At 36.0% G+C, this 15,736-nt stretch overlaps 2 protein-coding genes across 10 annotated transcripts in view; one reads left to right on the top strand and one right to left on the bottom strand.

Annotated features, from left to right (window-relative positions):
- Positions 1-8,490, top strand: part of ADAMTSL3 (ADAMTS like 3) — a 553,717-nt gene extending 545,227 nt beyond the window's left edge. For all 8 annotated transcript variants that reach the window (XM_074295268.1, XM_074295270.1, XM_074295266.1 and 5 more), the window contains 2 exons: positions 5,807-6,021; positions 7,310-8,490. In XM_074295268.1, the coding sequence (XP_074151369.1) occupies positions 5,807-6,021; positions 7,310-7,419 (325 nt within the window). In that variant the 3' untranslated portion in view covers positions 7,420-8,490. The remainder of the gene's footprint in view (positions 1-5,806; positions 6,022-7,309) is intronic.
- Positions 8,491-14,503: 6,013 nt separating this feature from the next.
- SAXO2 (stabilizer of axonemal microtubules 2) overlaps positions 14,504-15,736 on the bottom strand; it is a 91,973-nt gene continuing 90,740 nt past the window's right edge. For both annotated transcript variants that reach the window (XM_074295260.1, XM_074295261.1), the window contains exon 4: positions 14,504-15,644. In XM_074295260.1, the coding sequence (XP_074151361.1) occupies positions 14,713-15,644 (932 nt within the window). In that variant the 3' untranslated portion in view covers positions 14,504-14,712. The remainder of the gene's footprint in view (positions 15,645-15,736) is intronic.

Below are 15,736 nucleotides of genomic sequence, written 5' to 3'. Positions count from 1 at the left end.
CCTCAAAGGTTTCCCCTAACTTCTGAATGTCCTCCAAATAGCAAAATTCAAACAAAGAGGATCTTGACTGCAATGATTAGAAGACCCAGGCTAATTAAAAGCTGAACTGGCTCAAAGTGGAAAGTTTTGATGCAAGCCCTGATTGTTCAAAACTTCAAAGTAGGCAAAGCAAATAGAGAACCAAGTGCACAAGCCACCCAGAAATTTAAACTAAGCAACATTCTAAAAGGCATATTTAAAAGATTTCTTGACATTGGAAAGAAACAGTTAAAATAAACTTAAGCAGTAATTACTACAAAATTGAGTTCAGTACAAAAAGGTATCAAATGCCCATATTAGCGTTGCATTTCTTTAAACTGTGCCCTCTTCGAGGTAGCAAGTGAAGAAATTTGCATTTAACTATTTGTGTGGGGTTATTTTAATAAAGAAAATGCTTTAGAAAACAACAATAACAATAATGTAGCATATTCCCTTAATCTCTCTTTTCCCTTCATTACTCAGATTGGAGATGGACGTTGTACAGTAGGTACAAAGTTGATTTTGAAGCCGGGAAGATCTGGGTTTAAGCCCCTCCTGTGATAGAGACTGGCTGGGTGACCTTGTACTTACTCTCCCAAGGCTCTAAGGCATTCTAGTACTTGCAGAATTTGCAGGTCATTTGCAATGACCTCCAGTGATAAGGAGTTTTCTTAGGGGTGAGTTCTTTATGCAAATGAAATGAGGCCCAATATCTATCCCTCTCTTAGGATATGCCTTTATTCTTGGACCAGAGGATGCAATTTAAATCAAAGAGCATAAATTTGGAGATAATCAAATTATTATGGTCACTTAAGGTCATCAGTGATCATTGAACATACAAAATTAAATACCAGACACCACCTTGTGACATGTGTTGGAATTACAAGCCTATTTAGCCTATGTAAAAATAGTAGATCTTTGTATGGAGTTAGATTTGCATTTCCACCCTTAATAATTTGATAAAAATTTCACAGCTTTAGCCTCAAGGAAGCATATTTTTCATCTTTATCCCCAGAATTTTATCTTATTACTGGGGTTTGGATTCTTTACTCTTTGGATATCAGAGAATTGCATCTGAAGAGAGTTAAAATATGGCCTACTTAAATTGTGGTTCTCTCTGACTCTCCCATATCCTCCTTCCTCAAAAGGCTGAAGTAGTAGAGAAAGAAAAATTACAACCACAAAGAACCTCTACATTTTGATGCAAATTCCCAAAACTTCCTTTTTCTAATCAGGAAGTAACTTTCCATTCCAAAGATCAACAGGAAAGAAATATCCCTTCTTGAAAATAGTGTTTTCAAACTGTTTGAAGTATTATTAAATTTAACTTCTTTAATTGCCAAAGCTGCCCATAAACACTTCACATCATTTACAGAAGAAATTTTGAATCACAGAACCTCAAAATTAAAAGGAAACTCTGAGGCCTTCAAAACCAAACTTCTTCTTGTCCTTCATTTTTGAAGAGGATCAAAATGACCTCACTATGTTAGAGTCAAGCCACAGTGAATCCCACTGTGGCTGATCATACCAGTATGAGCTCAGAATGCTCTGCTATAGGTTGGAAACAAATAATCCCTGTGAACATTTGGGCTGACTTCCCTAACTTTGCACATTTCACATTTTAGGCTACTTCAATTCTGCTTTGCTCATAGAGTACAGCACCTTCTCTGATTAGGGCGCCATGCTAGGTGATCCAGTATCTTCTTTGTCTTTACACTTTATCTTTTAAAGTTCTTTAGAGATGCCTTGAGAGTATCCTTTTATCTTTTTTCTGACCACCTTTTAGGGGCTTGCCTGTGTCATTTCTCCATAAAATAATTTTTTTTGGCAAAAGTAATCTAGAGAGACAGAATGATGGAGTGGCTAATATAGAAAATCTGGAATCAGGAACATTTACTTCAAATCTCCCCAAAGATTCTTATTATTAGTGTAACCTGGGCAAGTCATTTAACCTCATAGCATCTTAGTTTCCTTTTCTGTGACATCTTTGACAAGTGGTCATCTGGCTTTTGCTTAGAGACCTCAAGTGAAAGGAAATCCACTTACTACCTCTCAATGCCCTGTTCTATTTCATTTTTGAATAGCTTCATCAGGAAGTTTGTCCTTCTCTCATACATGTATATCCCTCCTTACCATTGCTCCTAGGCCACAGTCTCTGACCAAGCAGAAAATGTCTAATCCCTCTTTCCATGTGACAGTTCTTCAAATGTTTAAAGGCAGTTTTCATGGCCACTCCTCTTGACTCCCTTCTCTTCTCTGGGCCCAAAATGCCCAATTCCTTCTATTCATCTTCATATGACATAATCTCAAGAACTTTCACTATTAATGTTTGAAAAAGTCTTTTTGGTGCTAAAGAGAAGACCTTAGGAAAATCTTATAAAAGTTAAGAAGAGCAAATGGCTCAATGAAGGAAACAGGACAGCAAAGAGAATCAGGATAGTGAAATGAATGAAAACCCTAAGGGACAGAGTTTCTGGGTAATTAATAATTTATTGATTAGGCTGGCCTGCAATTAATAAATTGATAGAGATTTCTCCATAACCCAAGACTTCAAAGGAGATGCTGAAATGCCTTAAATCCTCCTTAAAGGGAGGGGTTTCCTCACAAGTGAAAATCAACCTTGATTGGTGAACATTTAATGAAAAGGGGAGCTAAAAATATTCAGTTTCTCTTGTGAAGAAATTGGCTTGATCATGAGATCAAATAGCCTTTAGCCATCTGGGCAAGGGAAAACCATCTCCACCTGATTTCTCTTCACAATCTGAGTCACTCTAAACTTTGATGGAGGAGATCAAGGACAGAGGTTCTTTCTTTCAGGGTAAGGGCTTGACCAGATTTTTTTATTATAACTTTTTATTTACAGAACATATGCATGTGTAATTTTTATAACATTATCGCTTGCACTCACTTCTGTTCTGATTTTTCCCTTCCCTCCTTCCATCCCCTCCCCTAGATGGCAGGCAGTTTTATACATGTTAAATATGTTATAGTATATCCTAGATACAATATGTGTGTTCAGATCCATATAGTTCTCTTGTTGCACAAGAAGAATTGGATTTAGAAGGTAAAAATAACCTGGGAAGAAAAACAAAATTTCAAGTAGTCCACATTCATTTCCCAGTGTTCCTTCTCTGGGTGTAGCTGATTCTGTCCATCATTGATCAATTGGAACTGAATTAGATGTTCTCTTTGTGGAAGATATCTACTTCCATCGGAATACATCCTCATACAATGTTGTTGAAGTATATAATGATCTCCTGGTTCTGCTTATTTCACTCAGCATCTCTCCAGGCCTCTCTGTATTCATCCTGCTGGTCATTTCTTATAAAACAATAATATTCCATAACATTCATATATCACAATTTACTCAGCCATTCTCCAGTTGATGGGCATCCATTCATTTTCCAGTTTCTAGCCACTACAAAAAGAACTGCCACAAACATTTTTGCACATATAGGTCCTTTTCCTTTCTTTAATATCTCTTTGGGATATAAGCCCAGTAGTAACACTGCTGGATCAAAGGATATGCACAGTTTGATAACATTTTGGTTATAATTCTAGATTGTTCCCCAGAATGGCTGCATCTGTTCACAACTCCACCAAAAATGCATCACTGTCCCAGTTTTCCCATATCCCCTCCAACATTCGTCATTATCTTTTCCTGTCATCAGCCAATCTGACAGGTGTGTAGTGGTATCTCAGAGTTGTCTTAATTTGCATTTCTCTGATCAATAGTGATTTGGAACACTCTTTCATATTGTAACTATTTCTAGTTTCAATTTCATTATCTGAAAATTGTCTGTTCATATCCTTTGACCATTTATCAAGTAGAGAATGGCTTGATTTCTTATAGAGTCAATTTGCTATCTATTTTGGAAATGAGGCCTTTATCAGAACCATTAACTGTAAAAATGTTTTCCCAGTTTATTGTTTCCCTTCTAATTTTGCCTGCATTAATTTTGTTTGTACAGAAGCTTTTTAATTTGATATAAGAATTTTCTATTTTGTGGTCAATAATAATCTCTAGTTCTTCTTTGGTCACAAATTCCTTCCTCCTCCACAAGTCTGAGTCCTATGTTCCTCTAATTTATTTATAATCTTCTTCTTTATGTCTAAATCACGGACCCATCTAGGTGTACGGTGTTAAGTATGGGTCTATGCCTCAGAAATTAGGACTTCTGAAAAGTTTGGGAGACATCATTTCTGAGTAATTAATAATGCTAGTTATTGAGCCTTAATATAGCTCAAACCTGATACTTATCTGACTGATTCTTGGCAATTCATTTAAATTATCCAAATTACAAATTCATCATCTAAGAGTATCACATTTATATTTCCTGCCTTGTGAAGCAGGAGTTTCACTTTGTGAAACTTTTAAAGTTCTATAAAAAAACAAATCATTACTTACTTGATAACGTTCCTATCATCACTTTAGGTATGTAATGGCTGATAAATATGACCTGATGATAATAATAAAAATCATAGGGTGTTTTTTTTTATGATAATGCTAGAATTTTATTTTAAGAGGTCAGTAAAACTCTTAAATGCCTAAAATAATCATGGTTGCAGCCTCATAGCTTATATTCCCTTGGAAAAAGGATATTCCTGAGAGTAGCCATCATCTCTGATTGGAATGAATATTACAATGAAGAACTGGATCTAGTCTAATAAACTTTGGTTATATTTCTTTATTTCCAAATTGCCTCTATCTTGGGCAATCTATTCAAGGAATTTATCCCTATGCAAACTTATGTAGATTACATTAGGCTTCCCTACATTAGAATAAATTCCTTATAAAAGTTGGGTGAGGTCTGACTATTACTGAGGAGAATGTCAATCTAGCCTTCTAAGACTTGGTTTTATAAAAAGGGGGGAACTTTGGATCTCCCTAGACAATTATTATTAATAATCATTCCTCTCGGACTCCTAATTGGGTGGAATCCCATCCAGAATTAACAATTCTTTGAGGACTAGGAGCAATCTTATCAAATCAGCCCTCACCCTCAGAAATTTTAATAGGAGTTGGGCCTTTCTAGAAAAATAGAAGTAAAAGGGGAAGATCACAATGAATAACTATTAATATGAGTATAATTTCTCTCAACAGCACAGTCTCATGGAAGTTAATGAGAAAGGAGAAAAGGTCTTTAACCTTTTTAGATCAAGCCCTTAGCTCTCTTCCTTGACTTCCCTAGTTCCCTAGTCTTCCCCCTTATAACCAAAGGTCTCCAAGCCTTACTATGTCATCTGTACCAGACTGGGCAGAGGATGCTTACTCCCCATCCTGAATCCCTAACCTTGAAATGGGTGCTGTTGATACCTGTTTCCAAGTAGTCCTTAAGCCTACTTTGTTTTGCTTTCCTTACCTCTCTCCATCTCTTCTTCCTTGAAATCTTTTGATATTTTTGTGAGATTATACTTCCTTCCTCCTATCCCTTAGCCCAACTACATCATGGTCCTCTTCGAGAACAAAGGACAAACGGTTTATCTAAGAGAGATGGAAGTGAATTGGGTAGAATATGGTAAATACAGGATATTGAAAACAAAGTTTCATTTCCTAGAGTAAAGAAAACACTCACCTGAAAATTGCAATTTTTTGCCAAACCTTTATTTTCATAGGCAGCACCAAGGCAAATGTCAATTGAATTCCTTTCCTAATTACCACATTTTTTTTAAAATTAGTGGAGTTGTCTGAATTATGAATAGTTTTGAGGTGCAATAGTATTTCAGAAAATGCTTCTTGTTCTTCCTCCACTGGATCCCCCTAATTTTTGTGCTTTTCTCCCTCTAGATCCACCCTAAGGAGAAACTGCTCCTCTGAGCCATGTGATGTGTACTGGCGCACAGGTCCTTGGAGGCCCTGCACCGCAGCCTGCGGCAATGGGTTCCAGTCCCGGAAAGTGGAATGCATACACCGAAAAAGTAGCCGACCTGTGGCGGTCCACCACTGTGCTTCTAGACAGAGACCAGTGACATGGAAGCATTGCAGTATTACTTCCTGCAGTAGTATGTACCCATTTTAAGTATCTTCTCCTTTAGAGTGCTTCTGTGCATGGAATAGTGAGTGTGAAGAGCACTGTTGTGTTCTTGAGTCATTCTGGGTTTGAATCTTGTTTGCTTCTATCTGGTTATTATAGCAGAAGAGCTTTGTTTTGGGGATTTGGTATTTGGTAGTCAAGTGTTATGGTATTTTGGGGTTGAAGATGATTTGAATGGTTTGATAGACAGTAGTGCCTTTTCTCTCTGTAAGGAACTCCCAAGATAATACATCTTAAAGCTACTTGAGCTTTCTCTGAGGACACTGTCCAGATAATTTTTTTGTATCTTTTGTCAATCTATTGATTTACTAGTTTTTTCTCCATTAAAATGTAAAAAGAGAAACTATTTGGGCTCCAGGCCAGAATTCAAACTCTTTGGAAGAAAAAAATGCTACATAAACCCCCAAGACATGTCTGGTTCATGAGGATGTAACTACTATTGGTTTTTATTACCAATACTGGCCAGGCTTTCTGAAAATCTCCTTTCCCTGCACTGAGAAGGTGCTTCATCTTTGAAGAAACTATTGTACAAGTGCCAGCACAAATAATTGTTCTATAGAGCAGAATTTATAGAGAAGTAAGATGTGGTCATTAAACACAATCTTTTAAAACCAAAAATACAGAGGCATAGTACTGACAAAGTGTCACCATAAGGACTTGGAACTAAAGAGTTTAATTATGTTTAGGCTGTCTTGACTAATTACTTGAAAGATTTGTAGAAATACAACCCTTTAGAACTAGAGTTTTTATGTCTGATTAATCCATCAATATTACATTTATTGTTTAATAATAAATTGCACTATGAATAGAAATGTGAACCAGACTTGTAATTTCACTAACTTGAGGAGGTTAAGATTGTGACTTGTCCAGGGTCACAGTTGGAATGTGTCAGAGGCAGAATTTGAATCTGGGTCTCTGGATTCGAATCTAGCTCCCTATCCATTGTGCCACATTGCCTATTAAAACCTTTAAGATAAAAACATTGTTCATAAAAATGTTTCCCATTGAGAGGCAATGTGGAATAGTAAAAATTCTATATTTAAGCCTTTCCCTGTCACGTGGTAATTGTATTGACCCTAAGTAAGTCAATTATCCTTAAATTTCCTAAATAATTAAAGAATATAAATTAGTTGCTTCCAGTTTGCATCCCTGATGAAAGTTTTACATTAGGAATAACTGATGGTGATGAGACATTAGACCTGGGCCCAAAATAAAATATTTAATAAATCCATTTAATCAATTATTATTTTTTGCAGAAGGAGAATGCAAGGACACAACTCACTACTGTACATTTGTAAAGAATCTAAACTTGTGCTCGATAGACCTCTACAAACAAAGGTGTTGCCAGTCTTGCCAAGAAGTATAGCTCTGTGCAGAGTTCATGGTGCTGCTATGAAGAGGAGAAAGAAGTTCTTTGCATGTAGCTGGTTCCAAAGTATGTATTCAGTGTAAGACTCCAGGCTTAAAAGTAAAATGGATGTTGATGCAGAAATACTACAGTTAAGAGTGGAATTTTTTTCCATAATTTTGTTTTTTTCTTCTTTGATCAACATTTCCACGGTGAACTTTTAACACTTAAAATTTTGTTGTTGTCGTTGCTGTTCCAGAATTTAAAATACTACAGCACATAATCCATTGAACTGAATAGGCCCTTGTCATGTTGTAATCAGGAAAACACTATTATCACCAGTGCATCAAATACTGCTCACTTCCTGTGATTTGTAGGAAATCATAGTAGTTTAATTCATCTTGAAGACTTGGGAAGTGCAGCAACTGATGACTGTTTCTCAACTTCGTATTTTTAATGTTTGTTGGAATTCACAAGGTACTGAAATTTCAGATGCTCTGGCCAGTAGCTGTCAAAGTGATGGTTGTCATTGATTGTATTTTTCATAGCTGGCTTTAAGATTGGACTATGAGGCAAACTCTCAGGACAAATTTTCTCAAGATTGGCTGGTGGTTGGATATACAGTGTGGGAGAGCATCTCCCATCCCTAACCAGCATTTATGTACCAAAATGGAAAAGACCATTTGTGACAGCCTTGCCATTTTCCATTGCAGAATTCTGCATTTTTTAAATCAGAGGTGTTGTTGTTTGGCTTGGTTCCTGTCCTCTTCCACTCAGATTGAAATATGATCGGAGGGAAGCTCTGCTTAGTTTTTTTCTACTGACTTTGAATTAGATTCAACACTTCCTTAGAATAGCTGTGAATGACACTTTGGTAAGCACTATTCTCTTGCACATGACCAAACAGGAAAAGCCTTCATCTGGTCCAGTCTGTGTCAAATATCATTGCCTAGTATTTTATATTTTTTCCAATCCTCAAACTAATAAGGAACTGGTGTTTTAAGCAGGAAGCTTAATTAATAATGAAACCATTGATTATTTTCATATACATTGAGCTTCCATCGCTCAAAAAAAAAAAAAAAAAAGAAACTTAAGCTTGTACATTATAAATTCTAAAACTATTATTGAAAGAGACTTCTTTATAATCTTCCTATATGTATTGCCAATTCTAAGCCTGATTGACCAAAAAAAAAAAAAAAAAAAAAAAAGTCAGGAGAGGAGAGGTTGAGGAAAGAGAAAAGAATTAAGTATTTAGCATTCGGATGACCTAGCAGTTTGAGGAAGGTGCCATAGCTTCCCTGTTTACATGTAATATTTTTACCCATTTGTAGCAATGATGAAATCTGAGGGGGAAGCACATCTCACTGTTTCTTGCCTCAGTGCTCAAGAGGGGACATGCATTTTGGCTTTGGATTTCTTGGAAGACAGAGCAGTCCACAGAGTTGTCACATGGTAATTTGGAAAGCCACAGGTCTCCTAGGCCATAATTTTTAGCATCACTGAAACTGAGATGAGCACTACTGTATCCCAAGGGCTTAGAAGGCACAGCATTTGGTGGCTGTGTGGGAGAGGATACCCCAAATGACAAGCTTTTTTTTTTTTTTTAAATCAGTAATGGGTCTTTGACTGTTGAAACAGGTTTTTTAAATTAAAAGGACAAAGAACATTTGTAAGATAACTTTTGTATATATTTATTGTATGATTCTTAAAGTGCAATATTTTGTTTTTGTACAGTGTGTAATAAAGATTATGGAACATATATTTTTCTTATTACCAAAAATTCATATTAAATTACTTCATATTTGTATTTAAACATTGAGTTAACATTAAGCATTTCTTGTTTTTCTATTATACCCTCTGGGTTGGGTTGAATATATTCTTGCAATAAGGAAGCTGTGTTTATTACCATCAAATGACATGCCTGTGTAGTGTATTGACTACTGTTACAATAACAAGAAGTGTTCACCATATATATTTCATAAAAACTTGCTTCAATAATTCAGAAATAAAATTGACTTTGGTTATTCAGCTGCACCATCATTTATGGAGAGCATTTCTTTTTGTGGTTTCTTGTGTGACCTCTCTGTATGGGAATAGCCAGGCCATTCCTAAGGTATTTAGGGCTCAGGACTCTCCTCTGAGGAAGTGGATGGTGGCTGGGGGGGAAGGGGGGAGTTGTCTCCAACTCTCTACCTCCTCCACCCACCCATAGCATCTTTCATAAAGGGGAAATTGGTATTAAAATGAAAGTACAAGTCAGTTAGTAAGTAGCAAAAAGGAGTCACAGATACCATACAGCCTAAGAGAGGGGTAGGGCAAATGGAGGGAAGGACGGGCCCTGGTAAGATGAAAGATTAATGACCTTACATAAATAAAGATATATGTATGTGTGACAGATACACATACACACAAATATGTCTTCTCTCTGTGTGTATATATATATGTATGTATGTATGTATGTATGTATGTATGTAAGCCTCACAATACCTTTGTCCAAACTAGGGGAGCCCATCTTCTGTCCCTGGCTAATTACATGTGATGTCTATTGTTGGGGAAGAGAAGAGGAGCAAAGAGAAATATTCCAGTGTTTAGGGTCAGAGCAATGACCACATTTCCCACATCCTGGGAATGACTCAGTTATTGATACATCTTCTTTGTAATTAGGTGTATTATGACTCTTTATAACCATGTATTAAAGGAATGCTGCACATCTTTGATCTCATCCATGCACGTATTCCTTCTTTCAGCACAGATTGCAATCTATCTACATCTCATTTTATCCTTGTCTATGATTTTCACTTAGGAGAGATAAAATGGTCTGGGCACACCAAACAGATACATTATTGAAATCATGTTGATAAAAGTAAAGTTGAGTCATGATAAAGGGTCTAGGGACTTCTGTTCTCTAAACTATTAAGTATTATCATATAAAACATTCAAAAATATGCATTTAGATAATCAATAACATATCCAAACCTCAAAATGGGAAATTTGAAATTCTTTCTGACTTGTGTACTCAGAATTCACATAGAAAATACGTAAGACTACTCACTTCATGTATATAGTCAGCTATTCGGCATCATTTTTCCCCCAAATGAGATTTTTTTTTAGGGGAAGATGGAAGTACAAGTCCTTTTTTTGATCATTTGATATTACATAGAGATTAAGTTTTAAAGTGCCATTTATAATTTTATAGTAATATATACAAACTTAAACCATTTTAGTAAAATTAATCACAATAATGCAATAGCAAGTTTTCAATCTAAAAATTATATTATTTGTTCATTCTAGGTCCCAACTTGATACACATTTAATATAGATTTAATATAGATATAATAAAAGGCTAAAATTAATTCCATATTAAACATTTATTCAAAGAAAAATATTTCAGTAACTTTTATATTTCTAGGATATTATGGAAATATCTAATCCACTACCAATTTCTTGCTACTGTATTTACTAGCAGAATCCTTTTTCCTTTCCTTTTTTTTTTTTTTAAAAGCATATACTTTATCGCTAAACTGGAGGAGGAAGCAGAGGAGGCAGGAGATTACATACAGGCATAATCCTAGATTTTATGGCTCTGAGTCTATCATTATGATTATGTTAAATCTGGTGACTTTTGCTACTTAAAGGTGAACTGAGGAACTCCTATCAGTCAACCAGAACATGGCTAACTCCACCTCCCCAAATACTCTGAAGACTTTGAATAATTGTTTTTTTATACATCTTTTTACAATTTTTCATAATAATCATAACTGTAGCAAATGATATTTACATACCAGACTTTAGGATATACAGGGAAATCTTGCATTTTTTTTTTCATTTGAGCTTTATAACACCCCCCCTGTGTATCGAATCTGACAGCCCCATTTTTGCAGCTTTATATGGCACTTTCACCAATGATCACACAGCTACTTGGAGTCAAAAGGCTAGGTACAAACCCAGGTCTTCCCCTTGGTTCCAAGTCCTGCACACTTTCAATGCTTCACTTCATTCTGTGTGGCTTTGTCTTCAGCATCACACAGACTGCTTCTACTACTTAGTCTCCCATACTCCCTGGGAAATCATGTTCTTGTGAAACTTTGGAGTTCCTGGAAGGCAAAAGCATTCTTTCCACTCTATGCTCAGAAGTATCCTGTTGGGAAATCAAGGAAAACTTGGACCGTGGCTCTATAATCTTTGTGATGTACTTAAAGGAGATAGTAGGCAGCAATGTCCACCCCCATCTTAAAGGTAAGAAAATAAGAAGGAACCACCCCCAATACCCCTTAGTCACAGGACTCTCTCCTTCAACAGATTCCTGTCCTTTGCCTGGACTTTACCTTAGCATAGTTCTCCCTTTGTTTCACAATTTGTAGAATCATACATTTAGAACTAGATCTGCTATGAGCCCAAACTCTTCATTTAAAAATCCTAGAGGGCCTTTTTAGAAAAAGGGAGGCACAATGGATAGGGCCTGGAGGCAAATCCCACCTAGTGACACTTTTTGGATGACTGATCATCTATAAAATAAGAAATTGGACCAACTAGGTATCTCTGTTACTGTTCAGTCATGACCCTATTTGGGGTTTTCCTGGCAAAGAGATTAGAGTGCTTGGCCATTTCCTTTAAAAGTTTGTTCCATAGATGAGGAAACTGAAACAAACAGGATTCAGTGACTGGTCCAGGTCACACAGTGAAGACATGTTTGAGGCTGGATTTGAATTTATATATATTTATAAGTCTTCTCTACTCTGGAGAGGGTACCATATTCATGAGCCGCTTAGAAGTCCCTAGACCTACAATCTAACGTCCAGTGCCCAGGGAGATTAAATGCATTGTCTAAAAATCACACAGATAATTGTGATGTTCTTTTAGGAGAGTGTGAGTAGCTTGAAAGCAGGGTCCATATAAAATCCATCTTTGTATTCCTTGGACTTGTAAATTCATTATGTAGAGAATACTTCTTTAGCATTTTAAAATTGGAATTAAATTACTATGGAACTGTCTTTTGCCTCCTTTTGTATCCCCCAGTTTTTAGCACTGTACCTGCCCCATAGCCAATTAATGTTATTGAATTTAAATGTTACAGTTAATGTTTATTGAATTAAATTGAAATTCGGAATTTTCAAAATCTATGAAGCAAAACACAAACTCTGATAGATCATACCAAAATGTATGGGACTCTCCATGTACTGTATGCCAGATTAAATAATCCAAGAAAGGCAAACCCACCAATTGAGGCATTTGTTTGCCCATGGCAGCTTCTGTAGAGTGCCTGCTCTGGTTTATGGGGATTGACATCTGTAGTGATGGAGATATCCTTGAAGTACATTTCCCATCCATTTTCTTACTTAATCCTTTAAACAGCCTGATGAGGTCATCAGAGCTGATAACAATATCTCTGTTTTACAGAAAAAGAGACAAGACTCAAATAAATTAAATGCCTTGTCCAGAGGCACATTGCTCCTTGTCTATGATACCCCACTTGATCTTGCCCTTATGAAGAGAGCGCTTAATTAAGTCTCTGTAAATTCTATCCCTTAAATTAATTGTTCTAGAATGACAAACTGGAGCTCTAGTAAAAATGAATAATACAGCATTCTGTACTCATACAGCAATACTGTATTCAAGAGTATTTGGTATGTAGATCTACCATACCTTAATGTCACTTATTCACTCTTTCCTCTTAAAAACAAAAAACAAAAACAAAAAGGGGGAGAGAGCAGTTTAAATCCATAGAAAGAGAGTTGAGGGGAATCTGACCTACTCTCATGGAATTGACTGAGATTCCTAGAAAAGGAAGGGAGAGTAGGAGCCATGCAAGGCAGAGGCTAAGTGAGATTGATTTTGGCATGGATTCAGGATGTTTTATACTGTCAGCATGAGAGGTAATAGGATAGTAAATCAGTGAGCTTAAATTTAATTTAATCCCCTGGCTACAATGTTCAGTAAAGGTTTATTTAGCACCTACTGGATGTAGGGTTTTGTGCTAGATGCCAAAGGATATTAAAAAAAAAAAAAAAAAACTTGATAAAAGATAATCCTGAGGGCAGCTAGGTGTTGCAATGGATAGAGCACCAGCCCTGAAATCAGGAGGACCTGAGTTCAAATCTGATCTCAGACACTTAACACTTCCTAGCTGTGTGACCCTGAGCAAGTCACTCAATCCCAATTGCCTCAGCCAAAAAAAGAAAAGGAAAGAAAAAAGATAATCCTTAAACCCAAGGAAATTACAGTGTTATATGATGATAAGGACACTAACCCACATGGCCCATAATCCATGAAAGAGTTACACAACAATATTATAGGAATGTTGAGGAGCAAAGGTTATTGCTTGATTTGTTCAATCAGTGTTAACTTCTTGAATGATACGGCATTTTATAGGGGAATCAGTAGTAGGTAATTCAAAAAATTAAAATGGGACTGGAGATCATTTCAGTCCTATAAAACAGCCTGAGAAAGATAGGAAAGTTAGAGAGTACAGTAATTGTGACCATCTGTAAAATGGGAATAATAATAAAAGTTACCCTCCCTAATTAATAGGATTGTTGTAAAGTACTTTGTATATTGTAAAGCACTGTATTCATTTATTAAACATCTGCTATATATCAAATGTAAGTTATTATTATTGTAATATGACATTGATTGGGCCAATATTATGTAGAAAAAATAACTGGAAAAAATCTAAAAATGTCATAATTATATAGGATCACAGAATGAGGATCAGTTGTCAATTTGTATGTTAAGAATAATAAGTTACATCGGGAATACACATATTAAAATTGTTTTAAGTGTATTGTCAAAAAAATGGGCTAAAGATATCAATGTTAATTGTATTTGGCTCTTTTAGAATTCAACTTTTAATGCCTCCTGAAGTAAAGGAGGTATCCAGGGTTTTTGGAGGCTATGCCAGTGAATCACAAGCTGTGGTAGGTATCACCAGGCTGGAAAGCCTATGAGTACAAGTAGGTCAATGACCTGCTTGCCTACCAGGAATTCAAAATGCTCATTAATAAAAGGGTGATTACTTATTGATGACTTTTTGGGGGACATAGCAACTTATGAAGAATTGTCTCCTAAGGCATGGAAGGGTTATGATTAGCTTTGGTAGAAGGAATAGTCATACTAATTTAATCATAGATCTCTTGAAGCAATTGTATCAGCAGATATATTGATCTCTCTTGATAAATCTTCAAATTAGGTTAAAAAAAAGTCCAGTTACTATTAATCCTTCATAAGAACCATCTTCCAAAGATTTTTCTCTTTATCACATAGTTAAAATGTTTTGATTCTAAGTCCATCAGTCCAGCATTTCACAAAATTCATTTATTTGGAAACTTTATCAATTGATGGGGAAAAGTCCTTCTCTGAAGGAATATCCTTGCGGAATAATTTGTGACCATGGGGATCAGTATTTTCAAATACATATCCTGGAGGGGAAGTATAGTAAGCTGGGCATGTCTCCTGTTTCTTTGCTGTATACTGTGTAGAATATACTGTTGAATCATCAAATGGTTCAGTGCTGTGAATGGCAACAGATACAGGTTTGAAATTCAGTGTTGGAATTAACTCGTGTGGTATATAATGAGATCTAAACGTGGTCAAGTCGTCAAACTTCCCAGATGGACCAGGAATCTGATTTTTGGGCTTAATCATTTCTAGCCGACATGGTTTATCCCATGGTTTGAAATCCTCTTTTGTGATGCTTCTTCCTTGAAAAGGAAACTTAGAGATACGTGAATAAACTGGCTTTTTGGGAACCTCTGTAGTCATGAGAGTTGAAACATGATCTTGATGGCTTTTCTTACTTTGCTCTATGTGACCTGTTGAAGTGACATCTTCTGTTAATTTTCGCACCTTGGGCAATGGAATTTCCTGAAAACTATCCCGAAATTCTGTGTTTTCCGCAAATGGAGCACTTTTTACCACTCTGGTGATTGAAGGTCTACAACTTTTTGCAGGTTCTCCAAAAAGGCCTTTGTAGGCATGACGGTGAGTTGTTAAATCATAAAAGGGCTCATTGTTTGGCTTGTAAACTTCTTTTGGTCTTACAAATTTGGGTTCTAGCTGGTAAGGCACAAATGATGATTTATGGATTGTAATAGGATTAAAGGGAATAGCAGAATGAAAAAGTAGGTTTAAAGGTTTAAAGGTTGACCCAGCTCGTAGCTTTTGAGGACTTAAGCCATTCTGAAATTTGTCGATAGGCAGATGTTCAGCAGTTTCACTTTTCTTGATAGTCCAAGGTCTGAAATCATCTTTAAGATAAAATGAATTTAAGATAAAAGTTAAATAAAAAATCTTTAAGCTTGAAATGAAAATTTGAAGATCTGTTGATTCTTAAATAATT

Source organism: Sminthopsis crassicaudata, chromosome 2 (genome assembly GCF_048593235.1).
Source record: "Sminthopsis crassicaudata isolate SCR6 chromosome 2, ASM4859323v1, whole genome shotgun sequence".
NCBI lineage: Eukaryota > Metazoa > Chordata > Mammalia > Dasyuromorphia > Dasyuridae > Sminthopsis > Sminthopsis crassicaudata.
Note: the sequence above shows the minus strand (reverse complement) of the source record. Positions and strands in the feature narration are given on the sequence as shown.